This window comes from Pholcus phalangioides, unplaced genomic scaffold (genome assembly GCF_987345545.1).
Source record: "Pholcus phalangioides strain wild (caught in Gottingen) unplaced genomic scaffold, Ppha-v1.0 ptg000015l_1, whole genome shotgun sequence".
Lineage (NCBI taxonomy): Eukaryota > Metazoa > Arthropoda > Arachnida > Araneae > Pholcidae > Pholcus > Pholcus phalangioides.
Window position 1 is genome coordinate 74,259,123 of NW_028301608.1, and position 26,829 is coordinate 74,285,951.

The following is a 26,829-nucleotide window of genomic DNA, read 5'->3' on the forward strand; positions in this document are numbered from 1 at the left end:
TAAACTTAAAAACTCTGAAATGACTTACAGTGAAACCTGTACAAAACCTGTATGAACACATGCAGGTAATCAATTAATACAGGTATTAAAGGGTCATTGAAGTATTACATCGGCATCTATGGGGAGGGCATATATATATATGTATGTATGTACCATTTTTAATGTATTTTCAAAAGCCTGCCTCCCCCTAAATGATGGGCCTGGGGGAAGGTATGTCTGATTTGCTGACTTTTGATGACAAGGGGGGAGGAGGTTTGGATAATGCTTATGTCAAGCTTATGTCACTTAAGCGATCTGTAAACGTGCCGCTTAATTCATTTTGGCCATATCAGATAACCCCCGGGCCATATTTGGTCTGGGGGCCAAGGGCCTTTATGCGATTTACCATAAAGGGTGGTTACCTTTTATGAAAATATGATAAATTCTTAATGGCGTCTTACTCGGTACGCCAAAAATAAGAAAAACCTTTCGATAATTTGTGGGCATTCTCCCTATTGATAAGTGCCCCTACAGAGCCACTTAAGTGATCTCTAAATGTTTCGCGGATCCAAGTGCGGAAATGTGCCCATCCGGGCCGCTTAAATGCTCTGGAACTGTGTCACACATCACTCAAGTGATCCGTAATTATATGCCGTGGATCACTTAAATAATCTGAGCATGTTCTGCGGGTAACTGGCGTGATGTAGAACCGTACTGGGGGCTGCTTAAGTGCTCTAAAACTATGCCGCATGTCACGCAAGTTATCTCTAAATGTGTCACAGATTGCTTAAGTGTTCTGGAACTGTGTCCCGGGTCATTTAAGTGATCTGAAAATGTGCATCAGGCCGATTAAATACACTGGAATTGTACCATGGGTCACTTAAGCGATCTGTAAAAGTGCCGCTTAATTCATTTTTACAAAATTAGGTTTGAGGAGGGCAGGCCACATCACATAACCCCCGGGCCATATTTGGTCTGGGGGCCAAAAGCCTTCATGCGATTTACCATATATGGTTTAGAGGGTGGGCCGCAATAAATTGAATTTATTAAAGATAAATTTTGAGTTCATAGCCTTCAAATAACATTGAAATTGACAGAAATTGAATTACAACATATAAAAGTATTTTCTTCTGAAATTTCAATCAAAAACAATTTTTTTTGCATTAAACAAATAAATTTTTGATTGTGGGAGCACACACAAGCCCCCACCCCGTGTACATCTCTGATCCAACCAATATGTGTTAGGATTTGAGGGGCAGAGCGAAATTTTGCTGACAAGGGGGAAGAGGGGGTCAAAACTGGTTAAAATTTGCTGACATAATACTTGAATGGCCCCTAAGGGACCTAAATAATTTTCATTTTTTGACAGGTTTTTATTTTGTAAAGATCCACATCAAAGCACTAATCATTGATGGTTCCTCTTTTCAATTTCTGTCTTATAGAATTGTCTGTCTTAGACTGGTTTCACTGTGTTAGATTAAACTATTAACATGCTGTTGTGGTGCTGAAAAATATTTCATTTTTATATGCTAAATATATCTGTAATAGTTATTGTAATAAGCATAAAATTTTAATCTCATCAACTAAAAAAACAATACATTTTTATTTCAAACATTTATATTTCAACTTTTATTTTCTCTTTCAATTAGCTCAAACTCTTTTCTATTTCAAACAAAGAAGGAAATATTTTACAAAGATTAGATATTTATTCATTATAATGTGATTTCATTGTAGGGGACAGCAAAATTTGATTTCCCCTCATGATTAAAATCATGGCCACAACCCTGGTATCGGAAACAAATCTATATTTTTATGAATAATTTTTATTCAGGCTGATCAAGTGGGAGAACTGCATGCATTATGTTCTGCTGCAAAACCTGTCACTGCTTGGATTGCAAGAGATGCTATACAAGAATGCAGAGAAGCTTGTGGTGGTCATGGATATCTTCAAGGTAAAAAACAGGCTGACATAAACCACTATCATATAACCTCAGAGATGCCAATGACACGCTATAGTGCATCAAATAAACTGAATTTCTGAAAAAGACGCATAAAAATTTGGTTCACACATTATTTTGGAAGCTTTCTTTCTTCTATCATGATCGCAAGACCTTGAAAATGTGGTTTTACTACTTTGCATACTGTACTGTATTATATTGATACACTCTGGTTGTTGAAAAGAATAAGACGTTGATTATCTATAATGCTTGGCCTGAGTCTGGTCCGGCTGTCCATGTACGATTCCCTTTCAGTGTACACAAGCTCCAAGGAAAGATTGAGAGATTTGGTGCCTCTGTAGTCTAGTGCGTTCACCCGGAAAGTGAAAGGACGTGCATTCGATTCCCCGCAGGGGCAGTTGAATTTTCTCGCTTTCCAAAATATATCTTCGCAACAGCCAGTTGTTAAAAAAAACCTTCGTAATAGTTGCTTCCCTGAATGAAAGCCATATACAGAATTTTCAAATTTTGGAGTTTTTATTCCCCTTCGGATTTTCTCCCCTTCAGTTACATACCCGAAATTACAGTACTTTCATGATTATTTGCTGGCATTCAAAGACAGTGTCTATGCGCTGTAAATTTGCCTTGTTCCTACAAGATTGGGAATGAGCATTTTTTGAAAAATCTTGAAAGATTTAGAACACCTTAAAATTTTAAAACATTTTCTGATATCATTCAAAAAAAAAATCTATAAAAACCCAACCTTGAATATCCACCGTTTTGTCATCTACTTCACCAAACACCAACTCTAGCCATATCACTATTTCGCTATTTACTGCCATTAATGAGATGGATTGGAAATGAAATCGCTGTCTATTGGTGGTCGCCTCAAGTTTGTTAGGGAAAATATCTTACCTCTATCCTCCCTCGGGTTCGAACTCAGGAGCATGACAGCAACCTTCACAGTTGTAGACAAGCATCTTACCATCACACCACTCGGCATTACTTTTGTCATCTTGCTGGTATGTGGTAGTCACCGTTTCATGTCAGGAAAATCACGGGTGTGTATGCGGAATCAGCTTTTGGGGGGAGGCACAAGGATTTCTTCCACAGAAATTGTAGGTCACCAACACTCAAAAAGAATTTTAAATTAATATATAGTATTTTAATTTTATTCAAAAATATTTTTAATTTTTGTTCTTGGGGGAAGGGCATGGCCCCCATCCCCCTCTCTTCTCAGATTCTGCCTTTGGTGAAAATCCAGGTTTGGAACCTGTGATTGCGCAGTGGTGATCCGTTAAAAATATTATTTTCTAAGGTTTCCAATTTTGAGTTGGCTATTCCTTTAAAAAAAACTCTGGTTGCCACAACGATAACACAGACCTACAACACAAATATGTGTACATTAAATTTCAAATCCACACATTACCAATTCAGGACCACAACTGGGGGGTGGGTGTAGTGCTTGGGCTCTGGACTATGAGTGTTGAATTCACCCTGTATAACCACTTCTTCTATATTACACTGGGTGACATAATGTGTGCTTGTCCCATTTGAGAAAGTATCTAGTTGCAGCCCTAGATAGATGGCACCAACACAAAACATGTCAAATGCTGGGCAGATACAAGCACCCTGTCAAGTTTCACCAACACAAATCTGACATCTCTCATATTCAAGTGTGACAATATGTGGCAGTTAAATGGTGACACATCAGAGTGGTGGACCATCAGGGAGAGAAAATAAAATCATTTTACCAGGAAATCACTTCGTAAGGATTTGAATGAATAGGGAATCAAAAGATAAGTGTGTGAGAGAGAAAATCTCATTTGCTTTAAATTTAATCAGAAAATATTGAAAGAGCTAAATTTTTTTTAACAAAATGGAAAATCAATCAGAAGGGAATTCATAGATTACTTTATTAGTAAATTTATAAATGTGAACCTCTAACCTTTATTTACAGGGGGATCCTGCTTATAACGTTTTTTTGAAAAAACCGTCATAAAAAATGTAAGCAAGAAGACTCTCTAAATGGGGAATCTTAATGAGAATTACTTAGAGTTGGGACCTTAAAAATAAGTTGTACCAAGTGGAAAAACGTTCTAAATGAGAATGTTATAAGCGGGATCGATTGTATATTTCTTTTAGATTTATTACATTAGGGGCCGGGCTTAGGAATTTATCAGCCCAGTGGAAAAACAGAAATTTGCAACCCTTTTGTGACATTTTATGCAGTCGCTCCCACAACTTATAAAATTTTCAACTTATGAACATAAATCTTGACGGGGAAAAAAATTGTTCAGAAAAGGGAACTCATTTTATTACACTAATTTTTTCATTATTTCAGGAATGCATTGATAGTTCAAATTGCAATCAACAGATAGGCACTAAAATGGTTGAAATAGGTACTATAATTTGTAGGTACTGAAGGGAGAGAAACTCAGATAGGTACTGAAAAAAGGCATTTATAATTTATGGAAGGAAGGAAAAAACCCTAGTTGCATCCGGGATAGTGACATTCAACTCGTAAGAGAACTGTGGGTTGTTCGAACCAAAATGAGCGACCATGCACTTGTCAACGCTAAACGTCATGCTCTATTCATTTGCTCATGCTTCACTTTTGTCTAAGTTAATCTGGAGTAACTCCCTATTGCCTTGATTTCCGACTACTCCCATTAGTTTCATGTCCTGTGAATTTGCTAGCAATCCCATCGATACCCTGATCGAGTTAATCGATAAAAAGTGATAGAAAGTATGGGGGCTTCACTTGTGACGCCTGTCCAGCCAGAGAATTCCCTGTTCACCATAACTCATTGTGACCTATTTCTTAACCATGATTCTATCCAATTCAGCAAGTTGCCCCCAATCTCGTGCTTCAAGAGTATATCATGCTGGATCCGATTGAATGCCTTCTGGAAATCAAGGTAAACATCATCTAAATTTTTGCCCTTACCCAAAGTCTTCGTCACGTGATCATAGAAGCAAAGGAGGTTAGTTACACATGACTTCCTCTTCCTGAACCCATGCTGATTATCCAACAATACATTATTCTCGTCTATCCACTTCACCAACTGCCTTTTGATGATAATTTCCAAAATTTTCAAGAGGGAGCTCGTCAAACTCACTGGATGATAATTGGACACAGCTTCTCTACTGCACTTAAATCAGGGCCATCTTAAGAGCATCATGGGCCCCCGGGCCAAGTGATTTTTCGGAGGTCCTACCAGGCAAATTCTTGAAAATTTCAACCAGATTTCATTTTTGTGAGGCCTTTTATTTCTTGAGGCCCCCAGGCCATGCCTTAAGACTGCACTGCCTTAAATATCAGAACAACATTAACAAGTTTCCAATCCCCTTGGACGATACCCTCAGCAACATTACTTCTGTTTATCTGTGCGACTGGCCCCAACAATTCATTAGCACATTCCCTGAGGACCCTGGGATAGATATCATCTGGTCCTGGTGTTTTGCTTGCACATAGATTTTTTAGAAGATTTAGGAACCCCCACATCTTCCACTTGAATGTCGTTGAGGATTTTATTACTCCATGCAACACCCGTACATTGAATATCATTATCTCCATTAAAAACTGACGCAAAAAAGTCATCAAGGGCATTACACATGCCTACATTGCTTTGTAACCTAGACCCTCCTATCGACAGGGGGCCAACTGTCCCCTTACATCCATTATTGACGTATCTGAAAAATGATTTTCAGTCAGAGTCAATGTTATCTGCAAACTAGATTCAGCTTCCTTTTTACTATCCCTTATTGCTTTCTTCAGCGTTCTTTTGTTATCAGTAAACAATGATATGTCACCTCGTCCAATTTTATACTCACTGAATGCTTTTTTCTTTTCAAGATTAAGGTTACTCACATTATCTGTGAACCATAGAGGGTGCGATGTACAAACGTGCTTTTTTCGAACAAAGGGTATGACATCATGCAAAACAGAGGACAGCTTCGAACTAAATTTGTCCCATTGACTTACCACCCCTTCTGATTCCAACCGGTATTTGAAAACTTCCACCAACCTTCCTCTCAAAACATCAAAGTTAGTTCTCTGAAAACAAGGAACCAGTCTTTTGTTATCAACCTTACCTGAAGAAAAGTTAGTGAAAACTGATGACACACAATGATCACTGGAAGAAAACTCGTCCCCCACCGAAACATGTTCAACAAGATCCTCAGAAGTAGTAAGAACCAAATCCAAAATAGCAGTACCCCTAATGACTTCTGATACATGCTGATGCAAAAAATTATAATAACTGCATTATTATCCAAGTTAAATCGATTTTAATCCCAAAATAAAGTATTTGACGTCCCTCAGGTCAATTCCAGAGCCATCATTAATACTCAGTGCGCGAAGAGAATGACCTGTGGGGCTCCTTCGAGTTGCGAATAATTCCAGTTTATTTGATGTATTATTTGGAATAATCACTATCATTTCTATAGTTGAAACATAGCTATCTTGTTCTATTATAAAAATTTTTACTTGTTCTTACATTCCCACATGTGCGGGACTCTTCCAAGCACGGAATTTATATGTAAAATAAATGGCTGATTGTTTGCAGTTCATTTATGGGGAAAAGCACAATCAAAACCAGAAGTGGCTCAAGCTCACCTGCCACCCGGGTGCAAAGGTTCATGTGCCACCCCTGTTGGGCAGCTAAAAAGGCTCTAGACCAGGGTACTCTAGGATGAACATGATTTTTGTTATCTTTCCAAACCCACAAACCAGTCTTTACCTAACGAAATACCCTTGACCCTATGTCCCTCTTTTAAATAATTTTTTTTTTCTTTCTATTGGTACAGGATCATTATAAGTATTCCGCTTCCACTCAAAAAATTGGAAAAAGTTGAACTAAAAGTTAGATGAGGGGTTACCCCCCTAGATACCATAATCATAGCATAATATATAAAAAAAAAATCACTAAAAAATTAAAATTTTTTTCATAGCACTATTTCATTAGAAATGAATTCCCTTTTAGTTTAGATAATACAATTGAATGGCCAACATTAGGAGGCATTGTTCTAGGACTGTAACACCAGAAACAAAGATGGATTCTTTCACACGGGACAAATGCCCATTTTGGTGTCCTCACCCAATAATTCTTCAAGGAGTGGTCAAATAAAAGCAACAAAATAATTCGGATTCTCCCTTGTACAGGGCCTGCGGCACCAGAAACCCATCTCACTTCCCTAGCTTCTGCCCTGAAAACCTTAGTGTTGCCAGCCTTGGTTATTAGTTTAGGGTTATCACAAAATTTCTTGACTACCATGCTGGTAGTTCTACATGATTGGGAATGGCAGGGCTTAGCGTTGAAATCGCATTATTTTGAAACAAAACTCTTCTGTGAAATATGTTTTCCTTTTTCTGTCAGATATGTTGATTGCTTTGTCCTTCTCGACTGTAACACTAAACATTGACCATATTCTAAATACCCCCCAATTCCATCGACCCCTGCATTCAATTCACTATAGAGGAAGAAAACAATAACCAAATTGCATTCCTGAATGTATTGGTCACTCGCCACGAACAAACTTTCTCTACCACTGTCTTTTGCAAATAGTTTGCTATTTCTCTATCCTCTGGCAGTAAAATGTCTCGTTCTACACATACGTGAAGCGAGCCATTAATATCTGCTCACCAACGCTACTTGTAGCTGAACTGAATATCCTAAGAGCAATAGCAGTTGATTGTGGCTACCGCAGCTCTCTCATTGATAATCTTTGCAGCAAACTTATTAAAAACACTTCTGTAACCAAGCCTAAACCTGAACATAAAAACTTGATCATTTTGCCTTTTTTCCCAAAAACCAGCCAACGCATCGCTAAAATCCTTCGAAAATACAATTTTTCCGTGGTTTTTACCCTCGTCAATAAACTTAGCTTTTTCTAAACTAAAAGATCCCATTGACCCACTCTACAACCGAGGCATCTACAGCATTTCATGCCAATATGAATTATATAGCTCAAACTAAACGTGCCCTAAAATACCGTTTAAATGAGCATAGAATATACATAACCAACCAAGACTTCAACTGCTCATCCATAGCCCAACACTGCTGGTCCTTTGACCATAAATTTGACTTCTCTTCTGCCAAAATCATTCAAAAATGCCCCTCACCGACTAACTTCTTTGAATCATTCCACATCAATAACTCAAACCAGTTGGTCAATGACCTAACTAGCATAACACACTTTTCAAAAATCTGGCAACTGTTTCTACAATAATTATTCTTCTCCATCAGCATCACTATCACATTTGCGATTTGCTCTGTCATTTTTCTTTTTTCTGTCCTCCTCCTCTGCTCTTGTTGCCGGTTCATTTTGAATTTGACTTTTGTCTACAATAGTGAGTAACTCCCTCCATAAGGAGAATTCTAAAATATTTTTCACTATTTCTTCTGCTGATGGAGGAACTTTATATAGTTCCGAAATGCGTATAGCCATGGTTCCTTTTTGCAATTTTGAGTCACTTAACATTGGTCGTTCGATTGTACTGTTTCAGTATCCTATAAGATTCGCTCAAGCCAAAGCAAAATGACAGAAATGACTTGGTTACAAAAACAATTTTTGGTCAAAACACAGTTATTTTCTGTCTCTACTTACAATATATATTACACTAGCCATAATACCCAGCAAGTCCCGGGTTTTCTTCAATTACTGGGAGGATTGAAAAAGTGACAAACCATTGTAAAGGCATAAACTGTTATACATAATACTGACAGCATCAAAGAAGTGACAAACCATTGTAAAGGCATATACATGTCTGAAACGCATTGTTGGGAACCTCGGTAACCAAAGTAAACATTCCGAAAGTTATTGTTGAGACCCCGAAACCATTGTTGCCCGACAGTTTTTCACCCATTTCAGTCATTTGCTCAGTTCTGACAAACTTTTAAAGCAGCCTACAGTTCATTCCCGGTCCTGTTTGGTATATATGCGAAATCTGGCAACGATCAGCCTTAAACTGTAGATTTGTGTAAAGAACAGACATACATACTTTCACATTTATATATAAGATTCTTTTTTTAGTCTTTTACTGTCCAGTCTGCCAACTCTCTTCAACAATGCACAGGAAATTATGAAGGCATGTAAGTTTTTTAAGAATGAAGCTCTTTTGAGACCACTTCAAAACCACAGTGAAATTTTTTTTTAAATACAAAGTCTGATGCAAATAAGTCAAGGTGAACTGGATGGTTTTACTGCATCACCCATATTTTTTTAAGGGATTTTTATATATTTTTTACATTTTACTATTCAATGCCAGTGTAATCGTTTTTGACAAATGAAGCCGTTTCATTTCTAGCTCTTTACTGAGCATTGTAAATATTGTTTATGCCTCTTCATTCCTTAAAAATACACAAGACTTGTTGAAATTACTTGATGCTACCCAATAGCATACCCAATCACCAAACCTAGAATAGTTGAATATATAATATTCAACTGCTTGGTAATATTCAACAAACTATTGTTTCACCTATACACAAAATGTACACCATAATTTTGGATAATGAATGTTAGTTACTGTGCAAGACCATGAAGTAAATACAAAATTATTTTTCCAACCAGACAGAATTAATAAGTTTAATTAATACATAAGTTTTTAATGGCTGTTCTACTTGTTGAACCTTCAAACTAAGCAAATGAAAAATTAATAAACCTAATGGTCCACATTCACCACCCAAATAACCTGAAAAAAGATAAAATTTCTGCCTTAGCAGAACCATTAATTGCAATCTACAATATTTGGCAATATATTAATGATTCCCTGCTCAATTAATATCAGTTACATGTATTTTGTTGATAGAATTGGGTAGAAAAGTAGGACAAAAACTAGAAAGTAGGACATTTTACCAAAAAGTAGGACGAGTGGGAACCCGGCATTATATTTAATCGTTCAATTATTACAGATAACTTTTCCCACATTGCAGCTCTTATTCAGGGTTCGTACGGTGCTTAAAACTCCTTAAAAAGTCATTAATTTTCATTTCCTTTTTAAAGTCACTTAAATACGCCTTAAAGTCCTTCCTGCTGTTTTTAAAAAAAGTTGTTTTTTACCCCAACCTGGAATATTTCCTGCTAAGGTGATGAATGGTTGACGATGAAAGAAAGTCCCTGGAAAAAAAAAAACAAGGCGGGGCAGGAAAGATTTCTTTATAGGGATTTCAAGGCCACCCTGTAGCAGGTGGGAACAGCTCTGCCGCCAACCAGCTCATCTAAGATATTAATGGCACCTGATTGGTCAGACTACAGTGGCCACACCCACTTCTGATATGCTGAGAAAAACGGGAAAAGAAAATTGTTTTGCAATTGAAAAATTGACAATGAAATTGAAATAAAGAAGTTAGCTAAGTTATAACTCATTCATGCCGGAAAATGATGCTACTACCAGTGGTGGTAACTCTGCGCCAAAATTAACATCTTGCTCCTATAATGTATTTTCGTATTTTTCTGCATCAAATAGCGCGTTTTTTATGTACTTGGAAACTCCTCGAAATACTTTTATACCTGCCTTGTATGTATCTTAGGCCGGGATTACACTATAAAAGTTTGATGAAATCCCTTTCATAAAACTCGAAAAATCCAACCAATAAAGCTCATAGCATTGCATTTGTACAAATGCAACCAATAATCATATTGGTTGAATTTTTCAAATTTTAAAAAAAGCTCTTTTAAAGAACTTTTCCTGCCCTTAAAGGAGAAAGTACTTATATTTCTCCTCTATAGTATGTACAATGACACGCTTAGCGCATTAAATTCCCAGATTTTCTTAAAAGGGCACAAAATAAGTTTTGTTTCTGCATGCCATGAAACGATTCTTTCCCAGGGAGAATGTTTTATTCCTTCGTACTTCAGCACTACCCGTTCCTCTCATCTTCCACAGTCGCACTTAGAATTATCCAAGAAAATAATTTTGAAGAGTAATTTCATTCCTCTCAAAATTTTAAGGGGAGGTATTTAAAAAAAAATTTTTTTTATTCATATTTAAAAAAAAATTCTTTTTTAAGTGGTATTTTATCTTATGAAAAAAAAGTTATGCAAAATTTGAAAGAGTATTTTCAGTCCTCTACAAAATTTGTAGTATTGAAATTGAATTTAGATGCATATTGGATTTTCTAGGCAAGTTCCCGCTCTCGATTTTTGTCCCCAAAAATTGGATTGTGGTAACCGCAGCTTCTTATTCAAATTATCGGCCCCTCATCAGGCTTTTCATCGTGAAACCCTGATCATGTCTTTGATCGTACAGCTGAAGATAATTTACTCTAGTCAAGTGTTTTTCAACAACCATGGTTTTCGTTTTCAAAAAAAGAAAAGAAAAAGTTGTCACTGCAAACAGCAGAAATTTCGTCATTGCGTCAAATCCTGATGTTTCGTGGGAGAAATTCATTTCATGAATAAGAGTTAGTCCACAGAATTATGAGTGTTAATTTGTAAATTTCGCCAAATAATGAGTGTTAAATTGCCAAACAGTATGTTTAATTTCAATTCCTGAAATTTGCTCCCATTTTGCAACAATTTCTTTCTGAGTATAACTGAAAAACAAGAAGAAAAATTGAAAAACTTAATTTTAAAGAGTTTGTGTATGTGTTGATCCATTTTAAGCGAGAGGTGAATAAAGAGTTGCTGCACAAATATAAATAATTTTGTAAGAAAAATCTTTGTCAGCTGTTTTTTTATTTTATTTTGAATAATTGGAGGGGGAATGAATATCACTTTTAGAATTTCTATAATTTATGTGATGCTGTTATGAATTATATTTTTGACCGAAACTTGAAGGTTTTAGAACACTTTGGTGACAACAGAAAACTGAATGTTGATTGATTATTTTATGAATTCTTATGATGCTGGGTTACAAATCAAAAGTTGTAATTTCTGAACCACTTCTACGTCTATATTTTTGAGAAGAGGGAAAATTTGTTTGGCAAAGTTACGAAGTTTGCCATGACTCCTTAAAAACTGCTTGAAACTCCTTAAAAACGCCTTAATTTTTATTTTAGGAAAATTTTGTATGAATCTTGTTATTGATGAGCTGTCATATGCTTCTTTCTTTTAGGGTTGAATTTTTCATCTCATCAAATCGCCACCATTTGTTATCGTCAAAATACCTGCTCTAAGGTTTTCAGGGAGAAGCTAGGGAAGTGAGAGGGGTTTCTGGTGCCCCAGGCCCCTGTACAAGGGAGAATCCGAATTATTTCATTGTCTTTATTTGACCACTCCTGAAGAATTATTGGGTGGGGGGCACCAAAATGCTCACTTGCCCTGTATGAGAGAATCCATCCTTGTTTCTGGTGTTACAGCTCTAAACCAATACCTCCTACATAGCTTATACATAATATCTCGGATATATTGCCCAGGTACTGTCTGTTTTTTTTTCTAACATCTTCCTCGTCAAGGTATGGCTCAAGAAAGAGTGACTGTGCATGTGGTATTTTGTGAATTTTTATTATAACAAAATTTTAAAAACTTATGTTGGTCAAAACTTAAGTCAAGGTTGCTGCCCTTTACGACCTGCCACCTGGAGGCATTGCACCCCTTGCACCCTCAGTTAATCCGCCCTGATTAAAACAACATGCCCCCCCCCAGAGCTCTGTCTTCTGCTCCGCCTTGGGCGAGTCATGACATCAACTTATGGCCTCTTGGAACAGTCATAGGTCAGCTATATACAATGCAGTTCCTTCCAATGCCTGAGCCAGGGCCGTCATTTCAACTTTTTCCGGGAGGGCAAAGCATGAACTCAATGTATGTGTATACACCATTTTTATTGTATTTTCAAAAGCCCCCCCCCCCCCTAAATGGCAGGCTTGAGCGAGACATAATGTGAAGCATGTAGAGAAACAAAAAATTATAATTTTCTCGTCCTTTTCTATCATGGATTGCGTTCATCTGAAACACCACATCTAACACCTATTGCCCCCACAAGGATGGGGCTGACAGGGCTCCAGTCTGGGGGAGTGGGCATCCTTGCCTTTTTTTTGTTTTCATGCAAATAAGTTCACTACTTTGTGGCTCATAAATCATCTGACAAGAAGGCCACCAAACATCCTAGCCTGGAGGCCCTGCTGCAGGATGTGGGGGCCATGCTAACACCATCCAGTCAAAGTAAACTCATGGCAACACCAAGTTTCCTATCTCTCAGATCACTTATTCAGCTTTAAATAGAGCTGGAGGGAGAGGGGGTTGAGAACTTTCTGATGAAAATTATTACTGAGAGTTGGAAATTTTTTTTAAAAAGCATCTCTCAATGTTCAAAATATCCACGTTTTGCATATTATGGCCTCTGAAATGTACCAATAAACTATGTTAAAATAGACATTTATGGCGGAAAAGGTTTAAAAATTACAGAAAAGCTTGAAAACTACAAACATTCACCTTGTGCGCACTATTGGTACCTCCAGACCAGATGGTAACTCAAATGAGAGGGAAGGTTTTCAAGGGGAAAAAATTATTAGATTTCTTTTGTGATTTCTCTTTTCATTTGATGCCCTAAGCATTTTTTATTTTATTTAATATAGGCCTGTTCTTTAATGGCAGAAAGAAAGGCCCAACTTTTTTGAGTGGTAAATAATGCGACCACCTGCATACTCTTTTTCTCTTTGAAATAATCTAATGCCATAACTAATAACACTAAAAATGATATTATATGGGCTTCAAACTAAAAGCCTCCTTTCAAAATCAATAAGAGTTTAATGGGAAAAAAATGAAATTTTAATCAAAAATTTCCAAAACATCTGATAAAAAAAAGGGTTTTTTTGGAAAAATTTGAGACGCTTGAAATTTTGTGGCCCGGTGCAACCGCACCTTTTGCACTCCCTTAATTCCAGCCCTGATTACATATGCTAAATTCCATATGTTAAATTCACTGCGTTAATGGGCTTTTTTGCAAGTTTTTCCTACTAGTAGACAATGAAAGTAAATAAATGATCCTTTAGATAGAACATGTTTTTAGAAATGAATTATTTATTTGATTTATAGAGATACTTCCTTCTCCTAACCCCAGAACATGACTTGCTACGCTGTCTCATTGAAGAGATGTAAGCAGATGATCAAAGACCTGGATCACACTGGAAAAATTTCCTAGAGATATCAGTGAATGATGGGGGGAGGGGGGGGGGAACATCTTTTTTCAAGATATTTTATTTTTTTGAGAGGGACCCACTTTCATTCAAAAAGGACCCAGATTTTTCGAATAACCTTTGTCCCGAGACCCAGGTAAATTGGAGTACAGCGGCATCTCTGAACCTGCACCTTTATTATGGTCATAGCTTATCTTGACGCTTATCTTAGCTTATCTTAGCGCCGCTGTGGTGGTCGAGTGGTTATAGTGACGGACTCGCGATGCGAGGATCCGGGTTCGAACCCCACAGTGGTGGTCGGCTGAAGTTGGTTTTCTGTGGTTCCCAACTTCAAGGCGCAAATGCGAGCCGATCTCCCCGTTAAAAAGTCTCGCCACAGAGAGCAACAGTCCTACAACGATAAATCATTCAATCATAACACTTCACTCATAGTTAGAAAAACTGGTGGCAGATGGCAGCACTACACATAACAAGCATTACAGAGAAACAAAAAAAAACTTCACGTCAGGTTTCACTACACGTACACGCACATTCCCGCATGTACCGATTCGTTGTGAGTTCCGCGGGGGGTGTGGGGGTGTGGGCGGGGTGCATGTATGGTGTAGCATTTCATTTCATTTCATTCCGTGCACCGCCCAGGCTCTATCGACCATTGTCAATTTTAGCCATTGCCCGGATGAGGGGCTGGTGTATGGTGTAGCAGTAGTAGGTAGGGCCTCCAAAAAATGGCTCGGGGATCCATGATGTTCTTAAGTCAGCCACCTCGTTGGGCAATTTGCCTGTTGTGGCGTTGTATTTGTATTTGTGTATTTGTATTTGAGTATTGTGTCGCAATCTCTCTTGAGACTGGAGAAAAAACTTTATCTGAAGGGAGAATCAAATTATATAAAAGGTTTATGTCATCGTTTATTTAATGTGACAATGGAAGTACAAAAGCTTCTGGAAAATGTGTATAGAAATTATTTTTTAGTCAGAGTGTTCAACCAATATACCATTGCTATAAGATTCTATATTCTAAAACTTCATTCTTACGGAATGTGTGTTTGAATTTTATTTTATTATTTTAGCTAGTGGGTTTGGGAATTTGAGGAATGACAATGATGCCAATTGCACGTATGAAGGAGATAACAATGTACTCTTACAACAAACCAGTAACTATCTGCTCAGGCTGATGAAGAAAAAAGGTAAAGGTTATCTTTAGCCATTTTTATAAATTTGATTTCTGATTTGGAAGCTGCATTTTTTTTTTTTTTTTTGTATTTTTTTCCTCTGCAGTATTACTGTTTGAAAATTCTTTGTCATTCAATTCACCCACCTCCTCTTAGACCGACTTCCTCTTCCTTGCTGTGCAGGGCGGGTAGCACTTTGAGCAAGCTAGCAGGGGCAACAGCTGGCACGAAGACAAGAAAGATGGAAAATCGACATGGCTGAAACACAGAGCAAACCAAAGCAGGGAGAGAGTGATTCAGTGATGCAAGAGATTGAGAAAATGGAAGTTTCAAGTTGGCACAGGGTTCGCACATCCTTACAAACTCCTTAAAAAGTCCTAACTTTTTATTTCCCTGTGGAAGGGCCCTTATAACTCCTTACTTTTTATAGCCACTCAAGAAAAAGTCCTTATTTTTTTTTCTCTGAAGGAATGAATGATCCTTCTTAGAACAGGCATTCCCCATGGAGATCCCAATAGTGTTGCTTAGAGAAATAAGAGGAGGGGCCCCCCTCCTTCCCAAATAAAAAAAAAGGGAGAAAAGAGAAAAAAAAATCTCTTTTGTAATAAGAAACCTGGAAGCAGGGCAGGGGATTAGAACATCCAATGGCTCTGTGTGTGGAGGGTCATTAACAATCCAACCCACTCAGGTCAAGGAGGTCAGCTTTCTGTGTGATGTGCTGTTTTGATTTATGTATGTAGTTTTTCTTTTTATATGGGATCTCAACTCAGGTTTTGTTCTCAAATATGCCTGGTGGAAAGTGTACATTTAATGAAAACTTGGTTGTAAAAAATTGAGTATAAAGAATGGCTGCTGCAAGATAGCGACCGTTTTAAAGCGAAATGCGGAATTTGCAACAAAATATTTGATGTATCCAACATGGGTGAATCCGCTGTTAGAAAGCATATGAAAGGTAAGTCTTACTTTTCATTTTTTGTTTACTTTTTAAGATTAAGATTGTCAAAGAAAACATTTTATATAGAAATCGCGTGTTTCAGTGATTTTAGTTGAATAGACTATTTAGAAATAGTCTCTGTGTGCTATTCATTGAGCAGTAATTAATGAAATATGTTGTTATTTAGCCGACTGTACATGTAGTGAGAACCTTCCGTTGAGTAATGGAATAGTAGCTGTTCGGATTCGGTTCTAAACTATAGGTTTCAGTCTTTCTACGCATGAAATGCCCGTGGTGCGACAAAAATGATCAAATTTAAAATAAAGAATTTGGCAAGATCAATTTTGTAAAAAACTTTTTTTTTTTAAAAAAACTTAAAATTTCGAAAGAAAATACCTTTATATGTTTTATGATGAATTTTGTAAAAAGGTATTTTCTTTCGAAATTTTAATTTAAAAAAATGTTTTTTTAAATTAAAAAAAATTGTTATTATCAAATTATATATGTTATTATGACCAATTTGTTGCAAAACAACGGAGTGGGTGGACTGGATACATCGTGTAAGTGAAATACACTAATCACACAAGGAAACGCACGTCCTTCATCATCACACTTTATTTACGGGAGATATTCCACTTAACATGTTGCCAAAGGAAGAACCACAATACTTTTCATACTTTTGGCATAACCAGCCATTATAAAGGCTTGACATTTATATCGTAACACTCCTCCTTGCCAAAGCATGACGAAAGGAAAAATTACGTTGATGCGCTTCATCCTCCTTGCCTGCAGCTGGTTTGCTGCTGCTGCTGGACTTCTTGGCCTTTGGTTCATTCTCTTCCTTCTCGTCTTCTTCAGCACCTTTATCGACGTCGGATTCATAGTTCTTCGATTTCTTACCTTGGTGACCATCACCGTGTTTCTTGGACGGCAAAACTTCATCCTCTTTTTTCTCTCCAATACCATTTCTTCGTCCTCTTTTGTCTGCCAGGCTACGGCCTTTCGCTTCGGTAACTTTGATTCGTAATCTGAATCTGAGCCGGTGTCATCATCACTGTCCTCCTTCTCGTGTTCGGAACCTTCTTGCTCGTCATCTTTAGCTTTTGCCATCGTCGCCTTGTGCTCGAGATTTTTCAGACTGGCTTTCACGTCTGCGGTACCATCCTTGTCGGAGTCGTTGTCGTCTTGGTTGCTTTCCTTGGCAGCTGCTTTAGCGGGTCTCTTGCGCCTTTTTCGACTAGAGTTATCGTCGTTATCAGTCGTCTTCTTAGCCGATCTAGCTGCCCGACCACGTTTCCTGGTTACCGGTTTCTCTTCAACGACAGCGTCACTCACTTTGCCAGCTTCCTCAACAGTCACTTGTTCTGCTTCTTCTTTTATAGCTGCTGCTCCACATTTCTGCATCAGATGATTCCATCGCTTCTTCGATGGTGGCGGGATCCTCGATCCGAATATCAGCATTAAACTGCGCTTCATTGACAGCTTTGTATTACACTGGATTCCAATAAAAACTTGTATGTCTTCTTTGTCTCTTGCTTCTTCTAACATCTGGAGGTTGATTCGCAGTGGTTGTAGGCTGTTTCGACTTTCCAACCATTTGCTCTGCATGCTTCAAGTCGGGCAATACATCCCTTAGAGAGGCTTCTTGGTCATTTAGATTGACTATTAATTCACTTCCTTTCAACTGACAATCTGTTTGACTCCTCCTGAATGGAAAAACAGTCTCATCAAACCTCACATTCCTACTGGGGAAAAATATGTCTTCGTCTACGTTCCACAACTTGTATCCCTTGACCCCTTCAGGGTATCCAATGAAAATGCATTCTTGTGAGCGCTTTCCTAACTTTCCCTTTACTTGCGTTTTACCGATGTGCGCATACGCTTTGCAACCAAAAATTTTAAGATGACTAGTTTTGACAGGCCTTTTGGTCCATAGTTCTTCAGGTATATCTCCCTGGATAGTTTCAGATGGGCATTTATTCCGCAAATAACAGGCGGTAACGACGACATCTGCCCACAAGTTGTCTGGGACCTTCGAGTCCAGGAGAAGGCATCTGGTCATGTCGAACAGGGTATGATTCATCTTCTCAGCTACCCCATTCTGCTCTGGAGTTCTAGGGACCGTGAGCTGCCTCGATATTCCATTCTTGTTCAAAAAATCGTCAAATTCACGACTGATGTATTCCCCTCCATTGTCGCTTCGTAGAGTAGCGATTGTAACTCCATGGAAATTTTCAACAGTCCTTTTGAACTCAATAAATTTCTCGAGGACTTGACATATGGATTTCATAGGCTTCACTACTGCATACCTTGAGTAGTCGTCAACAAAAGTGACAATATACCTTGACCCTCCTTTAGATGTAGGTATGATAGGTCCTGTGACATCACTATGAATGAGCTGAAGTGGCCTCGATGCACGTTTGGTCTCTCCTTTAGGGAAAAGAATTTTTCTCATCTTTCCAAGGACACAAGTAGAGCAAATATTTCCATCTTCCATTGCTTCTACACAACTATTGACAGTGTCATCCTGCTTCATGAGCTTCTTCACTGCATTCAAATGAAAATGTCTTAAGCGTCGGTGGATAAGATCCTCATGCCTTGAGATATGCGCTTTATAAGTCCTCGCTTCTTCAACTTTATAAAGTCTCCCACTTCTATATGCAGTAAGGATTACTCTATTTCTTTCATTAGGGTCCTTGACGATGGCCTTGCCTCCTTGAAATGAAACAGTCATTCCCATCCCCTCGATTCTTCCCACTGAAAGGAGGTTACCGTCGAGCTCTGGTACATACAGAACGTCGGCTAGATAGAATGTTTCTTTACCACAGGATTTAACAGGCTTCAAAACAACGTCACCTTTTCCAACCACTTCCATTTTTTCGGAATTAGCTATTTCCACTTCGGATTTCACAGTTGTCAAGTTGAGAAACTTATATTTTAGTGAACACATGTGCTCCGTTGCACCACTGTCTAGATACCAATCGCAGCTAGGCTTCTTGTTGCCAGCGTTGGCAGTCAGTGTCCGATTCGCGTTCTGCAAACCTTATCGGCCCGATGGGACGTGTTCTTCGACGGGCAGTTTCTGGCTATGTGTCCCCAAACACCACAGGAAAAACATCGAATTCTTCTCTCCTTATTTCTGGAGTATCTCCCTGATTGTACGCGAGTTTTTCCTGTATCGTCAGTTTTAAGAGCTCTATCGCCCACAGCTACGCGATTCGTTTGCGTATAGTCACGCAGTAACTTTTTCTCTTCCACAATCAGACACGATTTTACCATTTTTGTGGACAGTTCGTTCTCGTCATGCTCTAAGTTCAGTATCAGACCCTCGTACTCTTTGGGTAGACCCATTAACATCACAAGAGCGACTTCCCTGTCGGTGAAACCATATCCACAGGACGCTACCTTTCGATGTAAGTCCATCAATCTTCCCAAGTATGCACTTACGCATTCGTCAGCCTTCATCGACACATTAAAAAACTCTCTAAGAAGCTGCAGTGTGTGTAACAATTCGAACTTTGTGTGAATGTCCCTCAAGGATGCCCAAGCGTCCCTCGCTCTCGCACAGTCCGCGATATTGTCTAGAAAGTCATCTTCAACCACTAAATACAGAAACGTGAGGGCCCTTTCATTGGTTTTCCTCTCGTCCTCCCTCAGTTCTGGTCCGTATCCGGATTCTATGGCATCCCAGCAGTCTTTCTGCACCAGTGCGGCGCGCATCCGTATACTCCGCGCGTTGTAATTGTCCCTATTGAGCTTTGGAATCTTCAATTCCTCCATCTCTGTTAGGCTTAGTTCCGCGCGTGTAGAATTTTTTTTCGATCCTTTGTGAAATTAGATTTAACTTATCTACTTCCCACTTACCGATGAAACGTCTATCCAGGAGCCTTCGTTCTGATAACGTGTTGCGAAACAACGGGGTGGGTGGACTGGATACATCGTGTAAGTGAAATACACTAATCACACAAGGAAACGCACGTCCTTCATCATCACACTTCATTTACGGGAGACATTCCACTTAACATGTTGCCAAAGGGAGAACCACAATACTCTTCATGCTTTTGGCATAACCAGCCATTATAAAGGCTTCACATTTATATCGTAACACAATTTCGGGCGCAGTAGCCCAGGTCGATAAGATATTTGCCTGAAGTACCAAAGGATGTTTAAAGGTGTCGCGAGTTCGATACCCGGTTCGTTTTTGTCAGAAAACTTTCCTGGCACGGGTACAACAGAAATGCCGGCATGACCGCAGAAAAAATTGCTACCGCAGGGAGTCCCTCATCGTGGGGTTAGCGCACCAACCACTCAATGAGTATAACAACAAGCCTGCCATTCGGAATCGGCAACAAATTGTAGGTCCTGGTCTAATTAGCCATCGTGTGCAGAACATGACCGTGGTGCGACAAAAGTGATCAAATGAGCAATTTCTGTTAATTTCAATGCTATTTGAAGGGTAAGAACTCAAAATTTCTCTTTGAGAAATTCATTGCGATCTAACTTTAAGCCATACATGGCAAACCCTTGACCCGCGGACCAAATGTGGCCCTGAAGGTTATCTGATGTGGCTTGCCTCCTCAAAACTAATTTTGTAAAAATGAGCTAAGCGGCACAATTCCAAAGCATTTGAGGGGCCTGTGGCACATTTTCAGATCACTGAAGTAGGTCTCAGATAACTTTCACATTCAAAGATCACTTAAGTAAACCGTGACACAGTTCCAGAACACTTAAACGATACGTTTAAGCTGCAATAACGTCAATCTTCAGCGGCCCTCCAGTACGGTTCTAGATCACTTGAGTTACCCTCGGAATATTCCCAGATATCTTAAGTGATCCGTGGCATAGTTACGGATCACTTGAGTGATGAAATCTTAGCTGAAACTAGCAAGTCACCAGCACTATTGCAAATCAGAACTTATTCTTTTAATGAACAGACATGTGGATAATGTGACAATGCCAAATGTGACTATTAAACAAGTTAAAATGCATTTAGTGGCTTCGTAAAGAAACCATTGTATGTATGATAAGCCTTGAAAAAAAATTAAGCTGTAGTTATTTTGCAGCTTATGAGAATATTTTCTTTAATATAATATAACAGTGTACAGTGATTTATCTCTCCATGCCGGCTTTTTTTGTTTTTAGTCTAGTGGTGCAATTTTTTTCCCGGGGAGGGGCGTGGCCCCCATGACTCCTTAAAAATTCCTTACTTTTCATTTGAAAAACTTTGTATGAACCCTGTCTATGCCGTCGCTGCTGTGTGCTGGCCGCGTGATATAAAGCTGTCGCGATACACTCCTTTCACATGCTACGGGTTCGTTCAGCCGTACGGCGAACGAACACGTAGCGAGAAACGCTACGATCACAGCACTCAGTCTGAAATCGGCTGTTTTATGTGTTAAGTTATTGAGCGAAATCAAACTATTGTTTTATTTGTTGATTACTCCACCGTCGAAGGAGGAGAGATTGGATTCACTGGATCCACCCCATTATCCAAAGAGAAGATGTAAGGATGTCTGTCTCATTATTTGATTAATTAATTAATCAAATTGTACTTATCCAAAGTCCTATCCCAAAGTACAGGTCTAGCTTCGGCCAATGTAATAAGTTCACTATTGATAGCTATTCTTGCTAATTTTTAAAATAAAATCTAGAGAGAGAATAAACTGAACGGAGAACTGAATTTAATAAAATAAAATGTAGGGAAACTTAACAACCAAACCACTCAGCTCCGTACTGCTGAATGTCCGTAGCGTGTGAAAGCATGTATGAGGCTTTTCGAATAGACATCATCCTCAGCATCACTCCCGAGGGACATACAAAGGATGATCCCCATAGAGATCAATGTTAAAATTGCCGAACTTAGCATAGAAATGCGGAAATTTAGTGGGGTTTTCCGCCACATCAATAATTTGAAAAATTGAATTGAATCTTTGGTTTTCGAAATATTGACCTTGCTTAGAGATACGAAGCCTAGAAAATGAATATAAAATAACGAGCCAGACCCACTTTTGAGGTGAATATTCGTGCAATAGCATTGATTTAAAATTTTATTTATATCTTCTCAAGCTGGAGAATGAGAATTAATGTCTCAGTGTTGTCTTATATTATCCAATTGCATCAATCCATACAGTTTAGGATGTTTTTAAATTAATTATAGGCCCATATAAATTACATAGAAGAACCGAAGCTTTAATCAAGTATTTTTTGAAGGAAAAACAGGCAGATCGATAACTTGAAGTTAAAAAAAAATGCAAAATTTCTAGCTCCCATTAAAAAGAAGAAAAAAAAAAAGATTCATTTCTATGTTTCTTTAATTTAGATTTGTTTCTTTTATGAATCGCACAGGAAGTCGCCATATTGGATATCTTGTATGTCCCTCAGAATATCACGTGATCCAAAAAGTCTCATTGTCACGTAGGCCATTTTGTTCTTGGAAACGCTACGGCAGCCGTCTGTTGTGTCAGTGGACGGGAACTAAGCAATTGCTCCTGCCACCAATGGAATGTCTCCGTATGGACGAATCCGTAGCGTGTGAAAAGAGAGATGCGGTTGCATTGAAAACAAAATGTGAAAGCATGTATGAGGCTTTTCGAATAGACATCATCCTCAGCATCACTCCTGAGGGACATACAAAGGATGATCCCCATAGAGATCAATGTTAAAATTGCCGAACTTAGCATAGAAATGCGGAAATTTAGTGGGGTTTTCCGCCACATCAATAATTTGAAAAATTGAATTGAATCTTTGGTTTTCGAAATATTGACCTTGCTTAGAGATACGAAGCCTAGAAAATGAATATAAAATAACGAACCAGACCCACTTTTGAGGTGAATATTCGTGCAATAGCATTGATTTAAAATTTTATTTATATCTTCTCAAGCTGGAGAATGAGAATTAATGTCTCAGTGTTGTCTTATATTATCCAATTGCATCAATCCATACAGTTTAGGATGTTTTTAAATTAATTATAGGCCCATATAAATTACATAGAAGAACCGAAGCTTTAATCAAGTATTTTTTGAAGGAAAAACAGGCAGATCGATAACTTGAAGTTGCTTAGTGAAAACAAAATGTGGACATTCCATATCAGGTGCGGATCCAGGGAGGGGCGATTTATTGTGTGTAGGTTCGTTGGATCGTCCCGTATTTTACGGGACAGACCAATTTTTTTTTTCCTTATTATTCATGGCGCTTGGGAGGGGCCCCCTCTTAGATCCGTGTCACCGCCTTTCTAGATCTGCATCAGTTCCAGATGGCATAAAAATTACAAATAAAATACAGTTGCCTCTTATCAAAAAATTGATGAATTCTGATGGTCTTTGTTTATATTATTTCATATCAGAAGTTGTTGCTTTTCAAGGAGAGATGCAAATATCTTGCAGTATTATATGCTGCTCAAGGGCTATGCAGGACCTGCCTTGGAGGGGGGGGGGACACTTTTCCTTTATTGACTGGAAAAAAAAAATTGCACCTTTTTCCCCCCAAGAAAATTTTTTTCATCGAGCCTATGATCGTGGTGGCCCCCATCTCCCTCGCTCCTCCCGAGGGGGTACCACCCCAAAAATTTCTGGATTCCAAACCTGGCCACGTTGTTTGATAGAGGTTCCTAATCTAGGAATAAATGTTTCATAGCTATGCCTCAAAGGGAAATAATACATGACCCCCCCCCCCCCAGTTGCTTTTGCTCAGTGTTGAATTACATATCTAACCGGAAATTATAATTTGAGTAAATTTTTTTTAGTTATGAAGCTGTTTTTGTGATTTGCAAAATTGTAAGAAATAGATGAAATTAAGATACAATTCTGCTGTCAAATTTAATTTTCAGATAATGCTTTTAGAAAAGAAATTCTTATTGTATCTTGTTTTTCTTTTAAATATTTTGAGGTTTATTGCTTATTAATGTGTTTTATTCCTTTTCAGGAGCTGAACATAAAAGTTTTGTCACCAATAAGTTGTGGTCTGCAGGGACAATGGCAAATTACTTACAGCCCAGCATGTTCATCAAATGTACCATCTTGTTCTTCTGGGGAACTCCCAATATCTGAAAACACTGAATTCATTCGTAACATAGAAAGAAGTACTGGATGCTGAAATTCTTTGGGTATTGAAATGTGTTAAACATCATTACTCGTACAAATCTTGTGAAGATACTTCAAAGCTCTTTCAAGAAATGTTTCCTGACAGCGAAATAGCAAAAAAATTTAGCTGTGGAGAGAGGAAAGCTGCCTACTTGTGTCACTTTGGATTAGCACCACACTACCAAGCAATTTTTTTAGAACAGCTTAATGCACTGAAGAAGTATACTCTTCTTTTTGATGAAAGTCTTAATAGTAAAAACCAAAAAAAAACAAATGGACATGTATGTCAGATATTGGAGCTCAGGTGATGATAAAGTCAGGACTCAGTATTTAACCTCTGCATTCTTGGGCCACTCAAAGGCTGATGATCTCCTCTGTTCTTTTTATGAAGCCGCTGGAAAATTGGATTTGTCAAAACTGTTGCAAATCTCAATGAATGGGCCATCAGTGAACTGGAAATTCTTTGAAAATTTGCAGCATGACTTGCAAAAAGTATATGGAATACAATGTGTGATTATTGGAAGTTGTGGCCTCCATATATTAAACAACGCTTTTATGAAAGGAGCATGTGCAACTAACTGGAATATATCATCTATATTGAGCAGTTTATACTGCATTTTTAAGGATTCCCCTGCAAGGAGGGAGGATTTTCTCAGTATCAGCAAGACAAAAAACTTTCCATGAAGTTTTGCCATATCAGATGGCTTGAAAATTGTCCAGCGATTGAGAGAGCAATTGAAATTTGGGAAGATATTGTGACTTACATAAAAAAAGTTGAAAACAGAACATTTCCTAAAGCGACATGCAAGTCCTTCTCAATCATCTGAGAAGCCTCAAAAGATTATGCTATTTTGATCAAATTTAACGTGTTATCTATTCAAATATTTTGCAACCATTCTTGATTGCTTACCAGAGTGATAAACCCTTGCTGATTTTTTTTGCTGAAGACACAATGAAAATGATAAAACAGTGCCTTAAGCTCTGTAGAATAATGAAGGATAAAAGCATTGAAGCAATCAAAACTGTGGAAAATCTCTGTAAATTTGACTTCAGTGATGAAAGTTTACATTCACCAGAACATAATGTTAGTTTTGGATTTATTGGGGACCAGGTAGTTAAAGAGAAAATGTTCCAAAAAAAAGTGGCAGATAAAGATCACTTTATATTAAAAAATGAATGCCACACATTCATAATAAAATTCATTCAGGCACTTATGGAGAAATGCCCCATAAATTACATATTGGTACGAAATTCATTATGTTTAGACCCAAGATACATTGTCACATACCAAGAAAATGCAAAAACAAAGTTCAGAAGAGTGCTATCTTATTTGTCCCAAAAAAACAAATATCCAATGAAGATGGAGATGAAATTCTTATCTAGTATGAGGATTTTCTACAAGTTGTGAAAAGAAATCGGTTTGCATTTGAAACATTCGATCCAAGAACTGTCATTGGACAGTTTTCTCTTCTCATACTTGAGTGACAAAAAATATGATAGGCTTTGGAGTTTATTCAAAGTTATTTTGATCTTTTGTCCCATGGACAAGCATCTGTGGAGCGAGGTTTTTCAGTCAATAAAGCCATTGAAGTTGAGAATTTGAAAAAGGAATCATACATTGCACAAAGACTGGTTTATGATCAAATAAGGTTGGGTGGTGGGGTTCTAAATGTTCCCATCACAAAGCAATTGAGGCTCTCTGCATCATCTGCTAGACATAAATACACCCAATACCTAGAAAATCAAAAACAGCGAAAACAATCATCAGAAATGAGGGAAAAGAGAGAATGTGTTGAAGATATTGCAAATTTAAAGAAAAAAAAAAGCAGTGTATTGAAGGAAACATTTTGAAGAATGAAAAAGAAGCGGACATGCTTGCTGAGAAGGGGGAAATCAAAAAAAGACCTCTCCTTGTATTTGACGTCCAATATACTGAGAAAAACAGTAAAAGAAGAATTATTCATTGTCAAAGAAATTGGCAATCGAATTGAAATAAAAAAGAACCTAGATCAGTTCTAATTCCAATTCCTGCCACAAAATTGTGCCACTACATGTGGAAATTCACTAACACCTTTGAGTTTTAGGTTTCATGTTATACCTGGTTTTATAAATAAAAGTTTGCAAAAATTTTTTACTCTGAACAGATCATAATAGTACAACTTTTTTTTTGTGTATGTGTTGATCCACTTTCACTAAGAGTGATGAATACATAGTTGCGACAAATATAATTTTGTAAAGAAAATCCTTTTCAGCTTTGGTTTTTTATTTTGAATAATTGAGGGGGAATGAATGAATGATTGGAATTTTTATCATTTGTGTGACGCTATAATGAGTTACACTTTTGACCAAAACTTGAAGGTTTTAAAGCACTTCGGTGACAATATAAAAGTATGGACTATCTGTATGTGGATTTTATTATTTTATGAATTCTTATAATGCTGGGTAGGAAAAAGAAAAAGTTGTAATTTGTGAACCACTCTGCTCCTATATTTTTGAGACAAAGGAAAGTTTGTGTGGCAGATTCAAAACAAATTTGCATTTGTGCTGCTTCTATTTTTTTCGCTGTAAAACTCGTAAGTTATGAAGTTTGCCACGACTCCTTAAAAACGATTAAAAACTCCTTTGAAAACTCGTTAATTTTTTATTAGGAAA

At 37.8% G+C, this 26,829-nt stretch overlaps 1 protein-coding gene and 1 pseudogene across 5 annotated transcripts in view; both read left to right on the plus strand.

The window, feature by feature from the left end:
• LOC149076666 (peroxisomal acyl-coenzyme A oxidase 3-like) overlaps nucleotides 1–26,829 on the plus strand; it is a 390,438-nt gene that overhangs the window by 213,538 nt on the left and 150,071 nt on the right. For all 5 annotated transcript variants that reach the window (XR_016194088.1, XR_016194089.1, XM_089244296.1 and 2 more), the window contains 2 exons: nucleotides 1,811–1,931; nucleotides 15,064–15,180. Coding sequence is in view for 3 of the 5 variants with exons in the window: in XM_089244296.1 (XP_089100422.1) it covers nucleotides 1,811–1,931; nucleotides 15,064–15,180 (238 nt within the window). In the remaining 2 variants the exon portion in view is untranslated. The remainder of the gene's footprint in view (nucleotides 1–1,810; nucleotides 1,932–15,063; nucleotides 15,181–26,829) is intronic.
• On the plus strand, nucleotides 24,150–25,503 carry LOC149076668 (uncharacterized; annotated as a pseudogene).